This window comes from Botryllus schlosseri, chromosome 6, assembly GCF_051294905.1.
Source record: "Botryllus schlosseri isolate E-star chromosome 6, Bs_hap1, whole genome shotgun sequence".
NCBI classification, from domain to species: Eukaryota; Metazoa; Chordata; class Ascidiacea; order Stolidobranchia; family Styelidae; genus Botryllus; species Botryllus schlosseri.
This window is the reverse complement of record NC_137241.1, coordinates 17,883,749-17,903,105: the sequence shown is the minus strand read 5'-3', so window position 1 is coordinate 17,903,105 and position 19,357 is coordinate 17,883,749. Positions and strand designations below refer to the sequence as shown.

The 19,357-nt window shown below is 41.3% G+C and overlaps 1 protein-coding gene and 1 long non-coding RNA gene across 4 annotated transcripts; both read right to left on the bottom strand.

The window, feature by feature from the left end:
* Positions 1-7,414: 7,414 nt before the first annotated feature.
* LOC145441313 (uncharacterized) lies at positions 7,415-13,087 on the bottom strand. Its single transcript, XR_013915795.1, has 3 exons — positions 12,959-13,087; positions 12,817-12,892; positions 7,415-11,579 (listed from the first exon to the last, which is right to left on the bottom strand). It is a non-coding gene; the product is annotated as an uncharacterized LOC145441313 (long non-coding RNA).
* A 10-nt stretch (positions 13,088-13,097) lies between these two features.
* LOC145441312 (tubulinyl-Tyr carboxypeptidase 1-like) lies at positions 13,098-18,652 on the bottom strand. Of its 3 annotated transcripts, none has more exons than XM_080319143.1 (9): positions 18,346-18,648; positions 17,312-17,414; positions 17,135-17,252; positions 16,905-17,076; positions 16,482-16,527; positions 16,346-16,425; positions 15,458-15,585; positions 15,298-15,399; positions 13,098-14,436 (listed from the first exon to the last, which is right to left on the bottom strand). In XM_080319143.1, exons 1-9 carry the CDS (start codon positions 18,544-18,546, stop codon positions 14,388-14,390), a joined length of 999 nt encoding a protein of 332 aa, XP_080175269.1. In that variant the 5' UTR covers positions 18,547-18,648; the 3' UTR covers positions 13,098-14,387. The 3 variants fall into 3 exon arrangements, with proteins under 3 accessions (XP_080175269.1, XP_080175268.1, XP_080175270.1); XM_080319142.1 differs by lacking the exon at positions 13,098-14,436 and adding an exon at positions 14,443-15,240 and having other exon boundaries at positions 18,346-18,652; XM_080319144.1 differs by lacking the exon at positions 13,098-14,436 and having other exon boundaries at positions 15,455-15,585; positions 18,346-18,650.
* Positions 18,653-19,357: the final 705 nt, after the last annotated feature.

The window sequence follows — 19,357 nt, the reverse complement described above, 5'->3', positions numbered from 1 at the left end:
TTAATGACTTTAAATGGCCCTACTTATCACACTTAACTGTAAGTCAGCAGCAACTTTTCAAACCACACCTAGAAAGACCAATACCCCGCCAAAAAAACGACATGTGCGAAGCACAACAGCAGCGGAGTGGAGATAAGCTGAGTGTCACGATGGTTTGATACGTGGGTCTTTATTTCGTCATAATCGATATCAGGATGCTTAGTCAGGTGTGATGTATATTACGCAGCGCGTGCGCTGTCGTGTTCTGTGATGACAGGACGACCTCGACGTAACGAAAATGACCTTACCGTAGCATAATACTTCTACTTGACAAACTATAAATAGCGAAAAGTAAGTAAGTAAGTCACTGCATTTTGTGAAGTAGAAGTAGAAGTAGCGAAAATCAGATCTACTTGAGTAAGTAGTACAAGTAGAGCAAAACTACTTGAGTACTTCGAAAAAGTAGAAGTACTTCGTTACTGACCACCTCTGGGCATTGCCCCACCTAAAATTCTGTTCAATAACACTTCTTTACCATTTATAGACGCACAGCAATCTATTTGTACCGAAATCACAGCGAAAATCGTATTCTTCTTGTCATTTCGCTTGTAAATGCCCATATATAGCGAAAGTCTCTGCGAAAATCGAATTCTCTTCGTGTTGTCGCTTTGCGAATGCCTAGCCGGGGCATGCCCCGGTAGCACTCATAACAAGCTTTCACTGTCTATTCTCTCAAAGCCGCGCACAATAAAGAAACACTGATTTAGTCTCTCCTATTCATGAAATTACCGAGCAGGTGGGGCAACATAGGCTGGTCGCCCTTAAGGTGTGATGTAACAAACGTATCTATATCTGAACTCGGTTACCGTCATATGCGTTTAGTCGACCTTTGCTGGTATAGGTCGATTTTGATGGTGTTTCACACCATGATAATTCTTGAAACTTGGTATGTCATGTCGTGATGGTGGTATTTAACACTGTCATAAGTTTCAGGGTTTCTACTTAAAGTTTGAGTGTGTGCTGATCCGTTCTACCGCGGTAACTAGGCCTACTTGTTTCGCAATAGGTAATGGAGACGGATAATTTTCCGGAAGAATTCCCAGCTCCTTGCAAACATACCACGCAAGCATCGCTCCTTCGCAATCATTACAGACGAGAACTTCGAGAGTCACCTTTCTACCGCCGTATTCCATCTTCAAAACAACATATCCTATGCATTTCATCGGTTGTAAATTTGAAGCGAGGACATCGTCGCAAGGCGGCTTAGAATAATCAGCACGTTTCAATCCGATCGACATGATCCACTCTTCGCACGCGATTGAAATTCCCGCTCCACTGTCAGGTAACACGGCATGCCGTCCCAAATTACGATCTCGAACACCATACACAGTAATGAATACCGATGGTGGTGCTCTTCCAACGACACGCCCCGATAGATTGTAGCATGTTATCACCATATTCTTCGGCAAGCTTGTTGCTTGGCACATTCGAGAAAAATGTCCACTCTGTCTACAAGAGAAGCATATTGCCTCGATCTTCTGCTGGGCATCTAGCGGCTTCTGCATGAGGTAGCCCACAATTCCGACACGTGTTCGCCTCTTTGCTCTCTGGTTTCCTGCTCCTTATGACTTTGCTCACAGTATGCCCAGAACATTCTGAACTTGCAGTCGCCAATGCTTGGTCACCTATTGTTGCCGATTCCATACTCCGGCATATGTCCACAGCTTCCTTCAAACTGGGAAAGGATTTCGTTTGCATCAGACGTTTCCTCACTTCTCCTGATATGACGCCTGAAATACTGCGTGTTGTCAAACGCGTTTCAAAACAATGCTTGCAAAGTTCGGAATTACTGGCAATCTTCCTCAGATCCATATAAAATGAGTTGAAGCTTTCCCCATCTCGTTGTTTGCGTTATTCAAACTCCACTCTATCAAGAGCAACATTCCGCTGATCTGACAAGTATTTATAGATTCGTTCTAGAATATCTTTGACCGTTAGATCATTTTGTTCGGAGTATTGTGGATAAATTACGTGGATAAGTTTGTCCAGTAATTTTGGGGAAACGAATCCTTCAAGGTGGGATAGTTGCTCGCCGTTCCGTAAACTCGTCATTCTCATAACTGTTGCATAATCCGCCCATAATTGCCCCCACCCTCGAAAGTCTTTTATGTCAATATCTTCCTCAAGTCTTGGTGGTTTATTCGGAGACACGTGACTGGGTGTTTTCTCCGAACGTTCCGAGTTAAGCTTAAGTTGCCCCAAAAGAGATGCAATGACATCTTTGTGATCAGTTTCCATGCGCTGCAACACTTCTTTGTGATGATCTTCCAATCTCTTCAACTCATCTTCCCTTTGTTTTTCGCGTTTCTCTGATTCTCCAATCAAGTGTTCGAGCAGTTCCTCATTTGTTTTCCTCTCGTAGCCATATATGATACTTTGTGTGTCCTTTCTTTTAGATAGGTCCTGCCGACAACGCCATGTAATGTACTAACTTAAGACTTTATTCATGCGAACATAACAAAAGGTCCTGACGTGCAGGGCAACAGAAAACGAATGACTATCGTCGTTTACTCGACGCACTACAACACAATTCAGCAATTGTAATCAAGTAATAATAATGTCCAATCACGATACACATCAGATGTGCGCTAAAAATATTGGACGTTTGCGAAATGAAATGAATGGAACCCGTAACCTCGTCGTCAGTCATCAATCATATCACTTTAATTAACCGAATGGATGGTTTGATGATAAAGACAGCATGCCGTAAAAATGCTGTCTGGTAATTTTATCATGGTCGATTATTATAATTATGCATGCAAATGGCGCTTATCGCGCATTAAGTTATTTTTTTGCCCCACGAACAGGGATATGCGTTGTTTTTCTGTTTTTATTTTAATTTGACCGATATTCTTCTATTTTTTTTTTCGCTTAACTGCCGACTTATAGCACGGCCCACTGCTAGGCTTTTTTTAAGACACCCGCTTACGCGGATGAGGTGGCGAGGAGGAGCCAAGGTAAACCTCCAACACTTAGGTATCGGAATTCTGAAGTCGATCTCGGTTGGATAAGCGACGCCATCTCGGTGGTAGAAACGTCATCTCCTCTCTCCATCGGACGAGCGAGTTCACGTTGAGTTTACGTTGTGTTGTTGTATTTGCACCCAAGGGCGCATCATTGCCGTGTTCAAAACAATTCGTGATTGCTTTTTGTGTTAGTCTTTTTAGTTGGAGTTCTAAATTGAACATGAGCAATGACTTATGGTGTGTGCCTGTGAATTGCTATTCATTGCTGCGCAGTGCGCATACTAGTTACTTAACAGGACTTTTCAAACGTTGATCGGAGCTGCTTCAACTGTGCAGGGTGCAAAGTCGGGCGATGAACAACTTCAGCTTCCCAGCAGCAAAATTCTGATTTTATTCGATTCGTTTGGATGGGAATCTTCAATATTTCAATTAACATGTTTGCCGCTGGACAGATTGGTAACATATGCACCAATAATAAATTTCAATTAATTGACATCCGGAAAATATAGGATTTCTATTGATAAGGCCATACATTTCTTGCTTTTCTTGCTTCTTGTTTTAACCCAGTAGGCCTACATCAGGGTTGGCCAACCTGCGGCCGTGCAAGGAAATTTGTGCGTCCGTCGACACGTAATTCAATTAGTAGGTATTGGCGATCGATGTACAAATTGAATTTACGAATTGACTCCCGATTTTAATTAATCTTGAAATTTCCTTCGCGCTGTCCACGGTTCAATGCAGCTTCATTTTTCGATTTTAAAATAGTAGCGCTTGTTACTGCAGAGCCCAACAGTAGGCCTATTCCTGTGAACGGTAGAGAGATGGCGCAGTGGTACGTTCCGCAGCTTTAAACACGAATGGGTTGCGGGTTCGAGTGTGACCGGAGTCGACTTCAGAATTTATACCTAAGTGTCTAGTTTCTAGGCTCCTCCTCGCCATCTGATCCGCGAAAGTAGTGTCTTAAAAAGCCTAGAAGTAGGCTGCAGGTCAGTATATACCAGTGGTTCCCAACCTTTTTCGACTCATCGCCCCCTTTTGAAGCTCTACACCGATCATCGCCCCCCAAATATTGGGAACCGAAAAACAGCACTTCGTGACGCCCCCCCCCCCCCGAAAAAACGTTGGTCTTTGGCCCCATATGGAGATAAACCAAACACCAGTCCCCCTCAGCCAGTGGGCTTTTTGTCGCTACATATCAGCTATACCCTATTTCATGTACTGTTTGATGAATCACCGTATTTCGCCTAAACGCGCGAAAAGGTAGGACCCCTAAATAATAATTAAACATCTTCGGGCGGAATCGTTGTTATATTGACTTCTTTACATGATGCTATTTCGTGACCTCCTATATCTGCTATGTCAGAAGATATGAAAATCGTCAAAACGTACTAAAAGACGCACATGATTTCATTTTGGTATTTCTTTACTGGCAAATAATGTTTTCCTTGCGGGATGGCATTTGTCCTGTAGGGTTAAGGTCACCAGGACAGTAACATTCGACGCCAGCCATTGAGGCGCCTATGGACAATTAAACATATCTGTATATATATCGAAGTTTTCGGTCAATTTCTTCTCGCTGCTGATCGTTCTGGCACACTTCTCGGAGTCGCATGTTACATGGCCTCTAACTTCATATGTCTTGGTGCGTCGTGGCGCAGTAATGGCCGACACCGAAGTCTCCCATTTCCATAAATCATGCCTATTTTTGTTGGGTGACGGGGACCCCAACAACAAGATAGATGAAAAGATTATATCGCGCTCGGCTCATGAATTTCTAACAAATGACTCTATCATTCATGTTAATTCACGAAATAATTTTGGGCTTCCTTCGATTTCGACCCCCACAACTGGGGGGTTTGGGGTGCGATAGTTACGGTCCCGACTCCAATATAGCCGCTTTAACGCGCCATCACCCCTATCGCCCCATTCGTTGTTTTCGCCCCCTATCGCCCCCCTCGTCCGTTTTCGCCCCCCTATCGCCCCCTTCGTTATTTTCGCCCCCCTAGACCGCCAAATCGTGTTTATATAGCTCATTGGTGCCGAAACGACTTGGGGTAGCATTATATTATTCAATTTTAGACTATTTATTGCGCAAGTTTTACCACGGACCAAAACATAATTTTGTACACCCAAGTAGTATTATATGTGTTTATTGCCTCACCATGCCTTAATTCAGGGGTCGCCAACTCAAAACGGGTCGCGGGCCACTTTTCAAAATTTGTAGAGGCCGCGGGCCGCATGACTTTAATATCGAGATAAAAATAGGCAACGCAGTTTAACAGCCACGTTTTGATAACTCTAAGTCAGTACAACCCTGTGCTCTCTTACATCGGTGACGGGTATAGTTACCATAAACGAAATAATATTCTATCAAAGAAATAAAAATACAACAAAAAATCATGATTATCATTTTCATTCTATTTTGAACTATGAGCTGCGCGCGATACCTGACAACACTCTTCAGCAACTAAAGCAGGGGTGACCAACCTCTTCGCTATTCAAGGCCGCATTTCAATAACTTATGTAGACTACGGCCGCATTCCAGTGCATAGTCGTAATGAACTAAGTGGAGGCCAAATATCCACGCTAAACTATCCTCGTCCATTGCCGGTGAATTCCCGAGTAAACTATTTACTCATATTGGCTTACTGTGCGCACCGAAATCGTGCCATGTATAGACATATGGATCCGTTGTGTAGTCGCGCGAAGCGCGAAAATTTTTCATGTTTATAAGTGAATTTCGTCAATAATATTAGCATAGTTTCATGTATTATTATCAAATATTTATCCCTTCTCAGCCCATGTGATCAGATTCACCGGTATAGTTGATGCAAGGGTCGGGTGTCTTCGAAAATTTAGGGATATACTATTGTTGTACTGCAGTACATCTTTGGCTGGGCCAATCGTTAGTTCCCTTTTCCTTAGTCCCAATTGTTATTAGTCCCCTCTCAATTCGTAACTTCAATTTGCATATTGACGGTCGCCAACACATATTAATCGACGTAAGTGTCGGCGGCCGCATAATTTTACTTCTACAATGCCACAGATTGGCTAACCCTGGACTGACGAACCGATATCGGGGTTAGCTAGACACGGTAGGCTACTTGCTGGAAAACTATCCCCTCTTAAAGCTTGGTATTTTGGAGAGCCCGAAAGTTGTTTTCTAAGCGTCTCGGTCTTGGCAGCGGTGGGCCATAGCACGTCCACGTCCATGCAATAAATATAGCCTACCCATTCATATCAGCATATTCTTTCTCCATGGATTGATATTACCAACGCCGAAGCCGTATCAGCTAGTGAGGAGTAGTGAAATTAGGCACAGAAGAATAGCTTACTTTGAACATCAACAACATTATGATTAAACTGAATCAATTTCAGCATTTCCAAATGCTTTACTAAGCGTTCTTACAAAATTTCAAATCAGGTCGCGGGCCGCAAAATATGACCTCGCGGGCCGCGTGTTGGTGACCCCTGCCTTAATTGATACGTACGAACGTTGTACGTCGCTACGCTGGTGGAATATAAGCAGGGTTCAAAATTATCAAAGCGTCTTTTGTCATAACAAGAACAAAAGGAAAGGTTTCCAGGAGCTGGCCTAAATCAACAAACACTTCTTCGACACTAATGAATGATTGTTCCCAGTATACTTCCCCAGTATGCTCCCGATTTAGTTTTCAAAGCAGTAGTGTACCAAAGCATTAGTGAATCCGGACAATTGAGATCGCATGTATTTTATTCTGTGAAGAGAGGACGCTATAGATATAAGGAGTATGATGTTTAATATTGTAATAATATTCACCGTGTTGTAGAGACCTACTGCACAGAGACAGTGTATTACTCAGTTATCACTTATCAGTAGATTATCTCACGTGAATCGGTACAGAAGATCAACTCGCTTCGACAGCCCTACATTTTTATGAGTAGAGCAATATGTACGGGCCAGACATTGTCTGGTATTGTTAATAATGAACAGATCCAGTGACGCATTCAATATTCTATATTCGTCAGAATATATTTTCATCTTTGCAAGACATACATACAATGTACAACGCGATGATATACAAGACGAACAATGCGAGGCGTTGAACAGATACATTGAACAGATTGCTGCCGAACGACCATTTGCGGTCTCTTAGACTGGCACCCACCTCGGCCTACTGCACGATGCCACAGTCTTTCGATAGTAATATTTCTTTGATGTTATTCTTTCTTCGTCTCTATTTCTTTCTTTCTTCCTCGAGTCTTTTTTACTGGACTTTTTGTCTCCGTAAGAACAGCGACACGGGGGACGAGGAGCCCAGAATAACCTCCGACCGCGGGACGCGGCGACGCTCACCACTACGCCATCTCTCCTGACGCATATCACAGCTAAGGACCTTTCGTGCGACGGCTGCACAGGAGCTGAACGAATGGGGATTGAATAAATTTACATTCAAAATTAATTATCGGTATCAATTTAGTGATAATTTCATCAGATAAAACACCGCAAGATTGCAATACCAAGAATAACACTGTTTCTATCATAAAATCGCACAGAGCAGGTAATCTGTCTTCGTTGCTTCATTATGTAGATATAATTGTAGTCCAGTTTGGGTTGGAGTAACGTTAGCTCGCCAAAATTAGGGGGAGTGTTTTTCATCGTGTCTTCCAGCTCCGCGCGAGATGCAGTTTCTTCTATCGGAGGGATCCTATTATATTCAGGTGTAGCCAACTTCATTTATCTGGGCCTGTCGACCAGTTAAGTTTCAGCCTTCGCTGAAGACAGGAGTTTACTCCACCCCTCCGAAAAAGTAGCAAGCATATGGTTAGTCGACCAGAGGTGGTCCCTGTCAGTAACGAAGTACTTCCATTTCTACTTGAAGTAGATTTTACCTAGTTACACTAAATTCTTAAGTGGTTATGGTTTGGATATAGACTACTTCTACGTAAAAAAATCACGTAGAAATTTACGTCAATTCTACTTCTACTTGAGTACATGCGATGACCACTTTGACCCCCTCTGTACTCAATAACGTCGATGTATTCATCGAATGGATATATTTCATTTCTCCTGTGCGTGTAATGTTCTTGTCCTCATGTCATATTGTATCTTGAGAGAAAACTAAGATGTGACGGTGACGCCACACAGTTCTGCGAGCACAGACACGGGCTTGCCTTGCATCTACAAGCGATAAGTACATTGATAAAATCATTCTCTTTCTTTCAGATTTCATATTCATTTAAGATTACTACAGACTTTCTACGTAAACATATTTGGATCATGGCATTGAAGAGAATAACAAAAGAGCTGCAAGATATCCAGCGCGACCCGCCTTCATCGTGCAGCGCCGGTCCTGTAGGAGATGATGCATACTGTTGGCAAGCTTCCATTACGGGTCCTGAAGATTCCCCATATGAAGGAGGCGTGTTTTTCTTGAACATCATATTTCCTACCGACTATCCGTTTAAACCTCCAAAAGTATCGTTTAAAACGCGAATATTTCATCCCAATATTAATAGCAACGGTATAATTTGCTTAGACATATTGAGGGACCAATGGTCACCTGCGTTAACTATATCTAAAGTGCTACTTTCAATTAGCTCTTTGTTGGATATGCCTAATCCTGACGATCCACTAGTTCCTGAGGCTGCGCACCTCTATAAGGTAAATAGAGCAGAATATAACAGGACGGCGCAGCTATGGACTTCTAAGTTTGCTTCATAACGTATGTACTATATATTAATGTATGTTTGGTACTTCTCATGCCAGTATTATATGTAAAACTTAGTGAAGTCTGAAGTGACCTGATTCGTCAGTTTTTACCTCAATATTTTCGCATTACATTCTTATTGTACTCGGAGTGTGATCTTTATAGTGCGTATGCTTTATAGTAGCCTACGTAAAAGAACTGCCAGTTTTTATTTTAAATGCCTGCACTGCACTGTATTTATTGCCAGCGCCATTCGCAACAATGTGGCCATTTACTGTTTTGAACAACTGTTTTGTAATTATATTTGAAACTCAAGAACTTTTCGTGTGTCTCGTCAAGACTCAAGAGTTAACAGCATAGCCTACTGCTAAAAAATGCTTAAACCAATCTATAGTCTAGTACTGAGGTCTCAAACTCAGATGTGCTCGCGGGCCAGTTTTCCCGTTTTGACGACGCCGCGGGCCGCAGCATTTATAGGGGTATTCTATATCTTTCCAAGTAGGCCTTATTTGGCGGGAATGAATTATTGTCCTATTGAAAGTGAGCCGATCCAGCAGACCGACAGTATAAACACAGATCGTCAAAATGTGATTTACTCTTGTATCAATTTAGGCCTGACACGAAAAGAATCATCACATTTATAGCTATTTGAATAGAATTGTTGTTGTACTTGATATACATTAATTATAAGATATATACACTATATGGGCGGACAAATGTATGATGCCATCATAAAAGCTATCGGGTTATAATTTCGCAGCTACTATGAATATTTCGAATTTAGCAGATTGATAGGCTAATAGAGACTGATCTGATATCAAAATATTTTTAGGTTGAGCATTGTAAGTCAAATCCAGGATTCGGGTGTACTTCTGATATGAAGGCTATTAATCTCATGGCCAAATATCTTCAAATACAGGAGCAGGAAAAAAACATAAATATAATATAAATATATTATTGAATGTGTCTTAGTGATTGAAATGTTGGAACGCCGAACGGCCTATATTGTTGTTACATCGTTGGAGCGTACCACTACGGTACTCGGTACCTTGAAGTGGCCTTTATAATATGGTTTAGCGACCAAAGACGTAGCGAACGGATTGCCAATGGTTGCCCTAACTACTTGCTTAGTTGGCGAAATACCAAGCTGCGACCTTTCGATCTATTACTATTCCCCTGATACGCGATTAGTTTGTTGCGTCCATGGTTCTAACAAATTCACGGCATTCCGAGTCACTCCAAGTCCACTCAAGTCATTTTCATTTTGATATCGAGTTATAGCCCGAGTCTGAGTAATTCTAAGAAAGGTCGCGTCCACGTCCAACTCACACATTGCAGTCACAAATCGTCTAAGGGTCAGGTTTTGTTATCATGAATTGGAAATGTGGCGAAATAGTGAATCTTCCCCTGCATGGTAGCGTTTGCAATAGATGTGATAGTTAAGTTTGATGAATAGTTTCAGGCTTTCGCAGCAATTTAAGAGGGGATTTTGACTTTATAACCTGAAAAGATATATGTGTCACGTATATAGTGTCAAATTATTAAATCATCATCATCATCACCATTGGTTTATTAGCAATTTTATCAGTTCAATACACCACAAAAAATGCGATACAATGAAAAGACAGGAAGATGTCGAAGCGACAAGAAGTAGTCTATGGAATCGGACACCCACCTTGGCCTATAAAAATCTAAAATATTGTCGCGGACCGCGTGTTTGAGACCTCTGGTCTAGTATCACGTTACCATGTAATTTGAAAATGCATTACCAGAGATTCTGAATTGCAACGCTCACAACAATCCAAGATTGATCTTCGGTACAAAGATACAGCAGGCCAGTTCATGTTCCGACAACAACAACAAGACCATCGGAGATCAATTCAAGTAAATATAACGACAGATATACAAGTTTACTCAGATCAGGATTACTCACTTGAATAAAGGTCAATTCCAAGGTTGAAACCAACCTGTTATTAGAAATGACAGAGAACATATCATCATTATAGTATTAGGGGTTGGGCACAAACGCATTTGGCGCACAAATCTTGACATACAAAAGAAGTGTAAGCCACAATCATATAAATGCGTTTTTGTTACTCTGGCGAGTAAAGTCAGATCGGTCGGGGACACACAGACAAGACGCTGATCGAGATGTGCGTCCTTCGACTCATAGTGAAAATACATTCCTAAAGTATGCGTCTGCCACTTAATTTTCATCGTTTGTTCTTCATATAGTGTGCAATCGGTGTTAGCGTCTTATCTAGATGTTCTCCGGGTAAACCTGTGACTTTGGTTGAAAGACTACTCGAATTCGTTAAGACACGTTCCCTTCTTTTCATCGAATCGCAATCTTGAGGTGTATTGAAATGACAAAAATACTAATACAGTGGTTCCTAGCGAGGGGGAATTTTACAATTTTAGCGGGGAATTTTGCTTTAGAATTGTAACGGATTTATCGAATTTTTCATGTCCGAACTGTCTAGTTATAACTATAGTTATTTCCGAACGTATGTACCTTTTGGCTGTTTTTCTTTTGCTGGAAGTAGCTGGAATTAATGTTCAAATGCTATTTGAAAGCTGTCCTTCACATACAAATTCCCACTTATTCTTTAAACTAGTTCAGATGTGTCAAAAGTGCAGTTCGCGAGACAGTTTTGCTGGGGCCACGGCAGCCTCTCAACCAAATTTCTCCTAAGAGGGCAAGCGTCGTGTCGAATGTATCGCAACGAGGCGAGGGAGATAGTGTAGTGGCTACGATAAGCGCCTACCAATCTGACGGATCTAGCTCGATTCCCGTCGGCGGTTTATCTGCACGGGCTCCTCTTCCCCCGCCGTCGCCGTTCTTATGGCGATAAATAAGCCCAGATGTAGTGTCACTAGGAAACTAAAAATGAGAAAATAACGCATTAAATACGTTTTATTTACAGAATTGAGTCAAACTGTATTCGCAATAGGACTGTATTTTCTTAGTGTCCCTTGAGGCCGCAGAGATGTATCAGTCTACGAGTTGTGCAGTAGGGTCGTGCGGGGCCCTTATGCACATCCTTATATACATATCCGGACTAGGACATGTAACGACATATAAAAGTTTCACGAAACCTACGATTCCGCAAAGTGCGCTAATAAAAAGATCGACGGTGATAACACCCATAATCCAAAATGACCCACACATGTTTCCCGAAACCGTTGATATTGACATGACTGCGCGGCTCCGAAATGACGGCAACGAATAGTCCTGCCCTGGAAATCTGAGCACTGCGGTACAAATGTGGCACATCGCCCAGCCAAGAAACAAGAATTTGGAGCAGCTAAATTACGATTGATGCATGGTAAGCCGACAAACACAAACATAAATTAGGGTTACCATATTTTGGAAATCTAAAACGAAGACACTTTTTCAGAATTTTCAGACTTGAAAAACCGGATTTTTACCCACTTTGTGGTCGGTTGACTAAAAAAAGACCATTGTTGTCTCCAAGTATAGAGACTTATGAAGAATGTGATTGGAGTAGGCTGACTCTGGATGTCCTCTCTCAACTGGTACGAAACAAGGACTCCAAATGGACGAATATCTTATTAAAATACCGTTGAAAAATTGCTGGTAATATCCTGGTAAGACCAAATACTCCAGTAAATAAACAATAAATGAACAGACCAACAACAACAAAACAAACCTGGCTACTTTGACCACGTCGCTCACGAAATGAGTGCACGTGCGATCCAAAGCAGTCCAAGCGGCGAGTGAGCCATAAAGAAAATAATATCCACCGTGACAACTATCTTTCTCGCCTGGTGCCCAAAATACAGTTTTTACTTCACATTGTCGGGTGGATGACAAAAAAAGGTCAACTTCCCGCCCAGCTCCCGAAATACCCGCCGGAGCGTCACTTCGGTACTGCTTTACGGCATCTCAGTCGGATTTTGCTATAAATATGACCAAAATTCTAAAAAAAGAGGACAAAATCTCAAAAAAGAGAACAAAAGGGCGTCCCCCAAGGACACTTTCTAAAAAGAGGACAAATCCTCTTAAAAGAGGACGTATATGGTAACCCTACATAAATGAATAAGTTTCGCGTTCGCCGTTACCTAACACGGCCACATCTACGAATCCGGTAGCCTACCTATCAGGAATGCAATAATGAATCCAAAGCAGATCTTTAGGGCTAGCGAGGGTGTAGCTGATGGGTCGTCGATGGTCTAGAAATGAAATAACAGACATATTGAAAGTCAGCTTCAGTTTGTCACCTACTCAAAGCCGCTAACAGGAATGATATGAGTTCCAACAAGCGAAGAGAACAGCGATCTACAAGCGGATGAAGGATCGTAGCGCACAGAAACCATCGGCATTCGGGTAGGCTTTCGATTCATGTCTAATGGCTATCTCCACACAATACGCGCTGCATAATTCAGATTCAAGGTTTATTATCGCAATTGAATGATACATTGCATTTTTGAAGCAATCGCACAGTATAACATGGTCGATAAACGTACACCAACACGCCGGCAAACGTATACCGAGTTAATTTGATTGGATACGGAGACATTCCACGTCATACAAAATGGGCCGTGGACATAGCCTAATTATGAGCAATGAGCATGAGCATGCGGGACATGACCATGTGGGTAAAAGCTATATTTAGGGATGGGTTAGTTTAGGGCAGGGGTGGGCAAACTTTTGAGCTCGCGGGCCGCATTCCACATCTGAATCCATTCGCGGGCCGCACTATATAAAATTGGGATCATAAACCAAAACGCAATATTGCTGGTATTTGATTAGGTATATAGTGAGGACATGCAGATAATATATATGCTTATTTGAAACAAACCAAACATTGCTATGATGATATCGTACACGCGCCAGAAACAATGGCGGGATTGCATAGGCGGGTCGACCTCAATAACCAAGTTGTCAAAACTAAGAGATGAAAGTCTGTTGTCCCGATTCTCAGAACAGAATTGAAATTTAAATCTGTGAGCACACTGAGCAGTGATCTGTTCATAGATTTATCAATTCCGCTTTTGGTTCAGTTTTAGGACACACAATGCTGACAGAATCATAACCATGTTAGCTTCAAACACGCTTCTACTATATGTGTAGATTTCGCGTTCCCTTATCGTCACATCACAAAACGCAACCAGCATGTTATAGTAAACCTAGCGGATAGTTTGGTGGCATGGGAGCTTACGACTATTGATGAGAGATTTTTAAATATGAAATTCCTACGAAATACAGAGCAATAATTATTATTTGGAAGTAAATCGCGCGAAGCGCGCAAAAAATTTCAGTTGAGCTCAGCTTCGCGATCCCCATTCAGATGCTTTCATGACCCCAAGGGGCACGCGTCCCTCAGGTTGAGACCCACTGCCTTAGAATTATCATGGTGAAATATACTAAGAAAAGGTTTAATCAAGTCCCTGCATTAATTCGATTTTTAGTACGCATTTTATCAATATTTTTAAGGAGTTTCTTTAGACTCTCGCGGGCCGTAGTTTGCCCACCCCTGGTTTAGGGGTTATAAAGTCACATGCACCTGTCGAGCAACCACGCAAAATAAATAGCACTGAGTATCAGCACACATAAAATAAATATAAACAACTTAGCGATGATTGCCTTGCAAACATTTTTGATAAAAAACTACTGAACTACCCAAGAAACGTCAGCATGGTTACACAAATACTAAGTAATCAGTAATCAAACTGCTGCTCTGAACTTCGTTCCTGCTACCGCGCCGGTCGTTTTTCTGTGCACAGAGAATATAGTAGGTTAGTTAGCCATGTCGTCGCCAATGGGGAGGGTTGTAATGATTCGAGTCATGACTCGAGTCACGATTTTCTGATGACTCGACTTGACTCGGGTCATTTTCTCAAAATGCGGAAATGACTCGATTCAACTCGAGTCAATCTGTGTATTGACTCGACTTGGACTCGAGTCATTGCGCATGACTCGAACCAAGTCATACGACTCGAGACTCAGACGGCCAAGACCGACATTTCATTGTAATTTCGAAGAACACTAAAGTAACCACCCTATTGGGATTACGTCTATAGGTACTGGCACCCGAAAATGCGCCCAGATACTGTTAAACGTGAGGAAAATTAGTATATTATAAACGCGAACTATTTGATATCACCAAACAGAGTTACCGGTATAAAAGTGGGTTTAACAAGACTTTAACTGGAAACTGAGCAGTCCACACAATGACTTGGACTCAGACTCGAGTCATAATACCATGACTCGGACTCGATCCTCTGCTAGATGACTTGGACTTGACTCGGTGGTGAATTGAAAATGACTCGACTTGACTCGAGTCAAAAATATAAACGTGAGATTGACTTGTGACTCGGAGTCTTGTGACTTGGTTACAACCCTGCCAATGGGACACTACGTTACGCAGCTTAAAAGTCAGTAATGTTGACGAAGGCGATAATCCGGCCTCTAAAAGAATACTGGCTTTACGCCGATCGAAGATTGTGACTTGAGATAACCGGTACATTGTAGCACGTGTCGCACAAATAACGCGAAGATTAGTGTGTCGCAGTCGCTGCTATAAGTTAGTTATAGATGGTCTCATCTTGCGTTATCAAGAAAATCGTATTATTACCTATCATCAATATCGGAGTCGGCTGACGATGCTCTCGCCGCTTGTCGACAGTCTGTCTTCAAACCTTCTTTGAGCGTGCGCCGTGGCGTAAGACTTGGCGGTCTGAAAATTGGATTTGACAATGAAACAAGTCCATCACCGAGCACTTTGTAATTACTACGTTTTTTCGTAGTGCGACGAAGCAGCCATCACGGGATATGACAAATGCGCGCGGAGATCTTTTGTGAAGCGATCAATTTTTTTCAGGCATTCCGATGTACGCAGCTTCTTGATGGGTAAATTCAATACCTGCATAACAAGCGTGGTCGGTCAAAGCAGTCAATGCCACGAAAGTAGGCATGGGTGTAACGTTGTGACGTTCTAAGTTGGTACTCGTAAAAACTGCAATTTCCAGAACAAGTCACGGGGACTTCCAGTAAGTGGAAATGTTTGCAAAATATCCAAGCTGTTACTAGTGCTACGGAATCAAACGACAACAAAACTATTCTGTCGAACAAATTTTAAGTAATTTGCCCGGAAAAATGTCGAAGTAGAAACAGCATAAAACAACGCTACCAGTGCGAGTACATGAGCCCTACTGAGTACACAGATAAAGTAAAAGCACCACGTTACTGACTATCAAAACGTAAGTATTAAAGAATCTTTATTTACAATGAAAACTTGTTGAGTTTGTTTGGCAGGCTATTCATGGTGTTTGTCGATTACTATGGTCATTTACACCAGGCCTCATCTTCTATTCCGTAACCGTCGACTTACAACACGGCCCACTTCTCGGCTTTTTGTAAGAGACTGCTTACGCGGATGATGTGGGGAGGAGAAGTCTATATAAACCTCCAACACTTAACTATAGGAATTCTGAAGTCGACCTCGGTCGGACTCGAACCCGCAAGCCATTGGTGCTGCACTGCTGCAGCCGTGGATTATACCACTGCGCTACTCCGCCACACACTTGTTGAGTTGATTTTAGATTATGCCGATAATGGTGGTGATGATTGGATAACACTGATGGAGCACACGACAATATTCTACCTTCATCCCTATGCCTTACCGTCCATGCAATTCGTTCCTGACTGCAAGAATCGTGAGATACGGATCCGCCGAGACGAACTTTTTTCAACGTGTGTCCGTCTGAAAACCTGAGCTCGTTATTTCTAGCATAGACTAATCGTGCTCACAGTCATTACAGTTTGAATACGCCGTCACATAGTCTTGGATCAAGTCGACCAAGTTCTGAAAACAATAAGGAATTACATATGATTCACATATATTATCCTTTCAGCGTACCGTATAGTATTTGCATTTCAAAGAATGACAATGTGATCAGTAAACATAATTTATGTAGCTTCCTTGCTGGTATTGATAGTGTTTTAAATTTAAATGAGAAAGACCATAGTTTGGAGGATTAACTAAAATAGAGAATTTTACCCAATGATCACTGTATATAATTCCCATTGTGATAGCTAGATGTGGGTATCAGTTGGTACTGACCAACAAACTGACCATTTTAATAAATAATATTCTGCAAATGAGAATAGTGTAATGACTCGATAAAAGTCACATGTATGTAACGACGATATAATAAATTATTGACTTATGTTATTGCTTACCCTGAACACGACTGATTTATCCATTAAATCTTTTCTTCTGCTAATTCCCATAGCGCCAAACTTTCCATTATAGAACAGTCCCAAAACAATGTGATAGTATTTCCTTCCATCACATACGGATTTGAATCCGATAGGAAAGCGTTCTACGTTTGTTAAAGTGTTAGTTAGATAGCTGCAAAAGCAGTATAGGCAATGATATTTTGAATTGCAAAAAAAATCATTGAACTTACATTCCTAAAATAACTGCTTCAAGGCATTTGATCGGCAATGATTCTTTAACAATTTCCCTTGCGGTATCAACCAACCCCGCCACTGGGCGATACTTCCTTATCTCAAAAAACTGAGTACCTACAGGCATATAATGAGGAATTCTTATTTTAAGAAAATGAAGCATTTTATGTACATACCAGTATGATTGTACTGCAATGCATTGATGAATCCTTGGAGTTGCTTCAATCTATATTGAATCGTAGACTGATTATTCAAAATTGGCAAGGTTGGAAGGGGTACCTGTCAATCGTAATGCAATTTAAACAAAAAATCTAAAACAAGAAACAAGAAACTTTATGTTAATAATTTCGACAATATTTGTCAAATAACTTTACAGCAAAAACGTACATTAACTGGTACTGATCAGGTTCAAATGACATGTCCAATAGACCGTTAAGGTCAACAAAGAAGCCAACAGTTAGTCTGAATTTGACACCTGAAATATGTAATTGTCAAATGTGAGCTTGTAAGCTGTGACGTTTACAACTTTATCAACATTAATATAACAAACAGATATATTGAGCACTTAATATAGGCCTTTATGATTTTAACGACCAAAATTACACATCAGAGTTTCTGTAGGCTAAATAGGAACTTATATCCAACTACTTATTAGTATATATAAAGGTACAGTGTACAATATCTTCTAAGTCTATGTTAAAAGGAGCAGTTTCATCTAATCTGCAACACAAATGATTACAGACACAATAATATTATATTTGTGGCCCTGAAACTGAAGCAAATTTTCAGTATTGTAGCGTAATAATACTGTCAAAATCCACATGAAGCAAGGGTCAAGGTCTCTTTTAAATCAGATGCAAACCGACTTGATTATAGTTATGATGTGTGAACTGTATTGTATGTAGGTAGGCCCTAACACAGCCTTTATAAAATGTTGTTCTAATCGTCTATATTTTCTGCTCATCCGTTCATCCATTAATTTGTTTATTATACACCGTATTACATCAATTCAAAATAGCCACAAGATTGGAATATAGTGGAAAATGGAATGAGTCGAAATGACTTGCTAACAAACAAATACACAGTAAAGTTAGAGATGTAAAGTATAAGAACGGAAAATAGCAGAATAACGCATAATATGGGCAAGCAATAAAAATGAAATGTCGGTAGGTGATCGATCGATATGCCAAGCTAACATAGGCCTACTCACTTGCTCGAGATCTTTAGCATTGTTAATGTGCTCTATTTCATTTCTTGCTTCTGGGTACAATTTGCAGGCAAATTTCCACATTCTATCCCATGTTTTCTGTTCTACTGGTAATCCGGATTTGTTGATGAAGAATGCGAGGTTGTCTAAATCCCCCTCAAAATTGTCCGAACTCCATTCAGTCATTTCACTGTTCTGCATCATGAATTATTTTCCCATAGCGTAGTAGTTAGTAAACATATCATCCCTGATCGCGGAATTAAGCCTTGCGCCACAGATCAACAAACAAAAGGCATAGCTTGCTGGCATGGCAACGTCTGATGCAGGGGTAAAAATAAGCTGAAAATGGATTCCGCACAGAGAACTTCTAAATTAGATAGAACGCTATCAGCGCATTGGGCCAGATTAGGGTTTCATCCAGTAGTCACGTGACACGAATAATCGATGTTGCATAACGCCAGGCCTCCTTTTTCGGTTGAAGGCCAGCTCGTGGCTGAAGACCGACAAAGAGGAAGTAGATATGTCGCTCTATTGTAGCTTATCGTGAGGTATTGTTGAATCTATTGGGCTTGTGCCATCACCCAATCATCGTTTATGATATTTACCGCGTAATCCATAGCCGCATATTCAGCAATGCAACGATACAGGTCCATAACCTCGGATACGCCCATTGTCGTTATTTGTTGGCTGGTGGTCTTCGTCATTGCTTGTCTACATCGGAGGCGGGTATGCGGATGATGTAGCTGTGCAACCTGCTTCTTACCCGGTTTTCGTATACGTTGTGTGTGTTATTTTGCTCCATACACCCTCACAATTAATAATGTTGTTTAATACCTATTAAACATACACATTAAGTGCATGTGCATTCAACTTCATGGTGGTGGCACAATACTAGTACAGCTACTATAATATAGCAAGATAGAATGTTTTAAAAATCTGAATACCACGGGACCAGGTACCTAAGATACTACATTCAGATTGGTGTGATGTCATTGCGTCTTGCATGTCGTACATT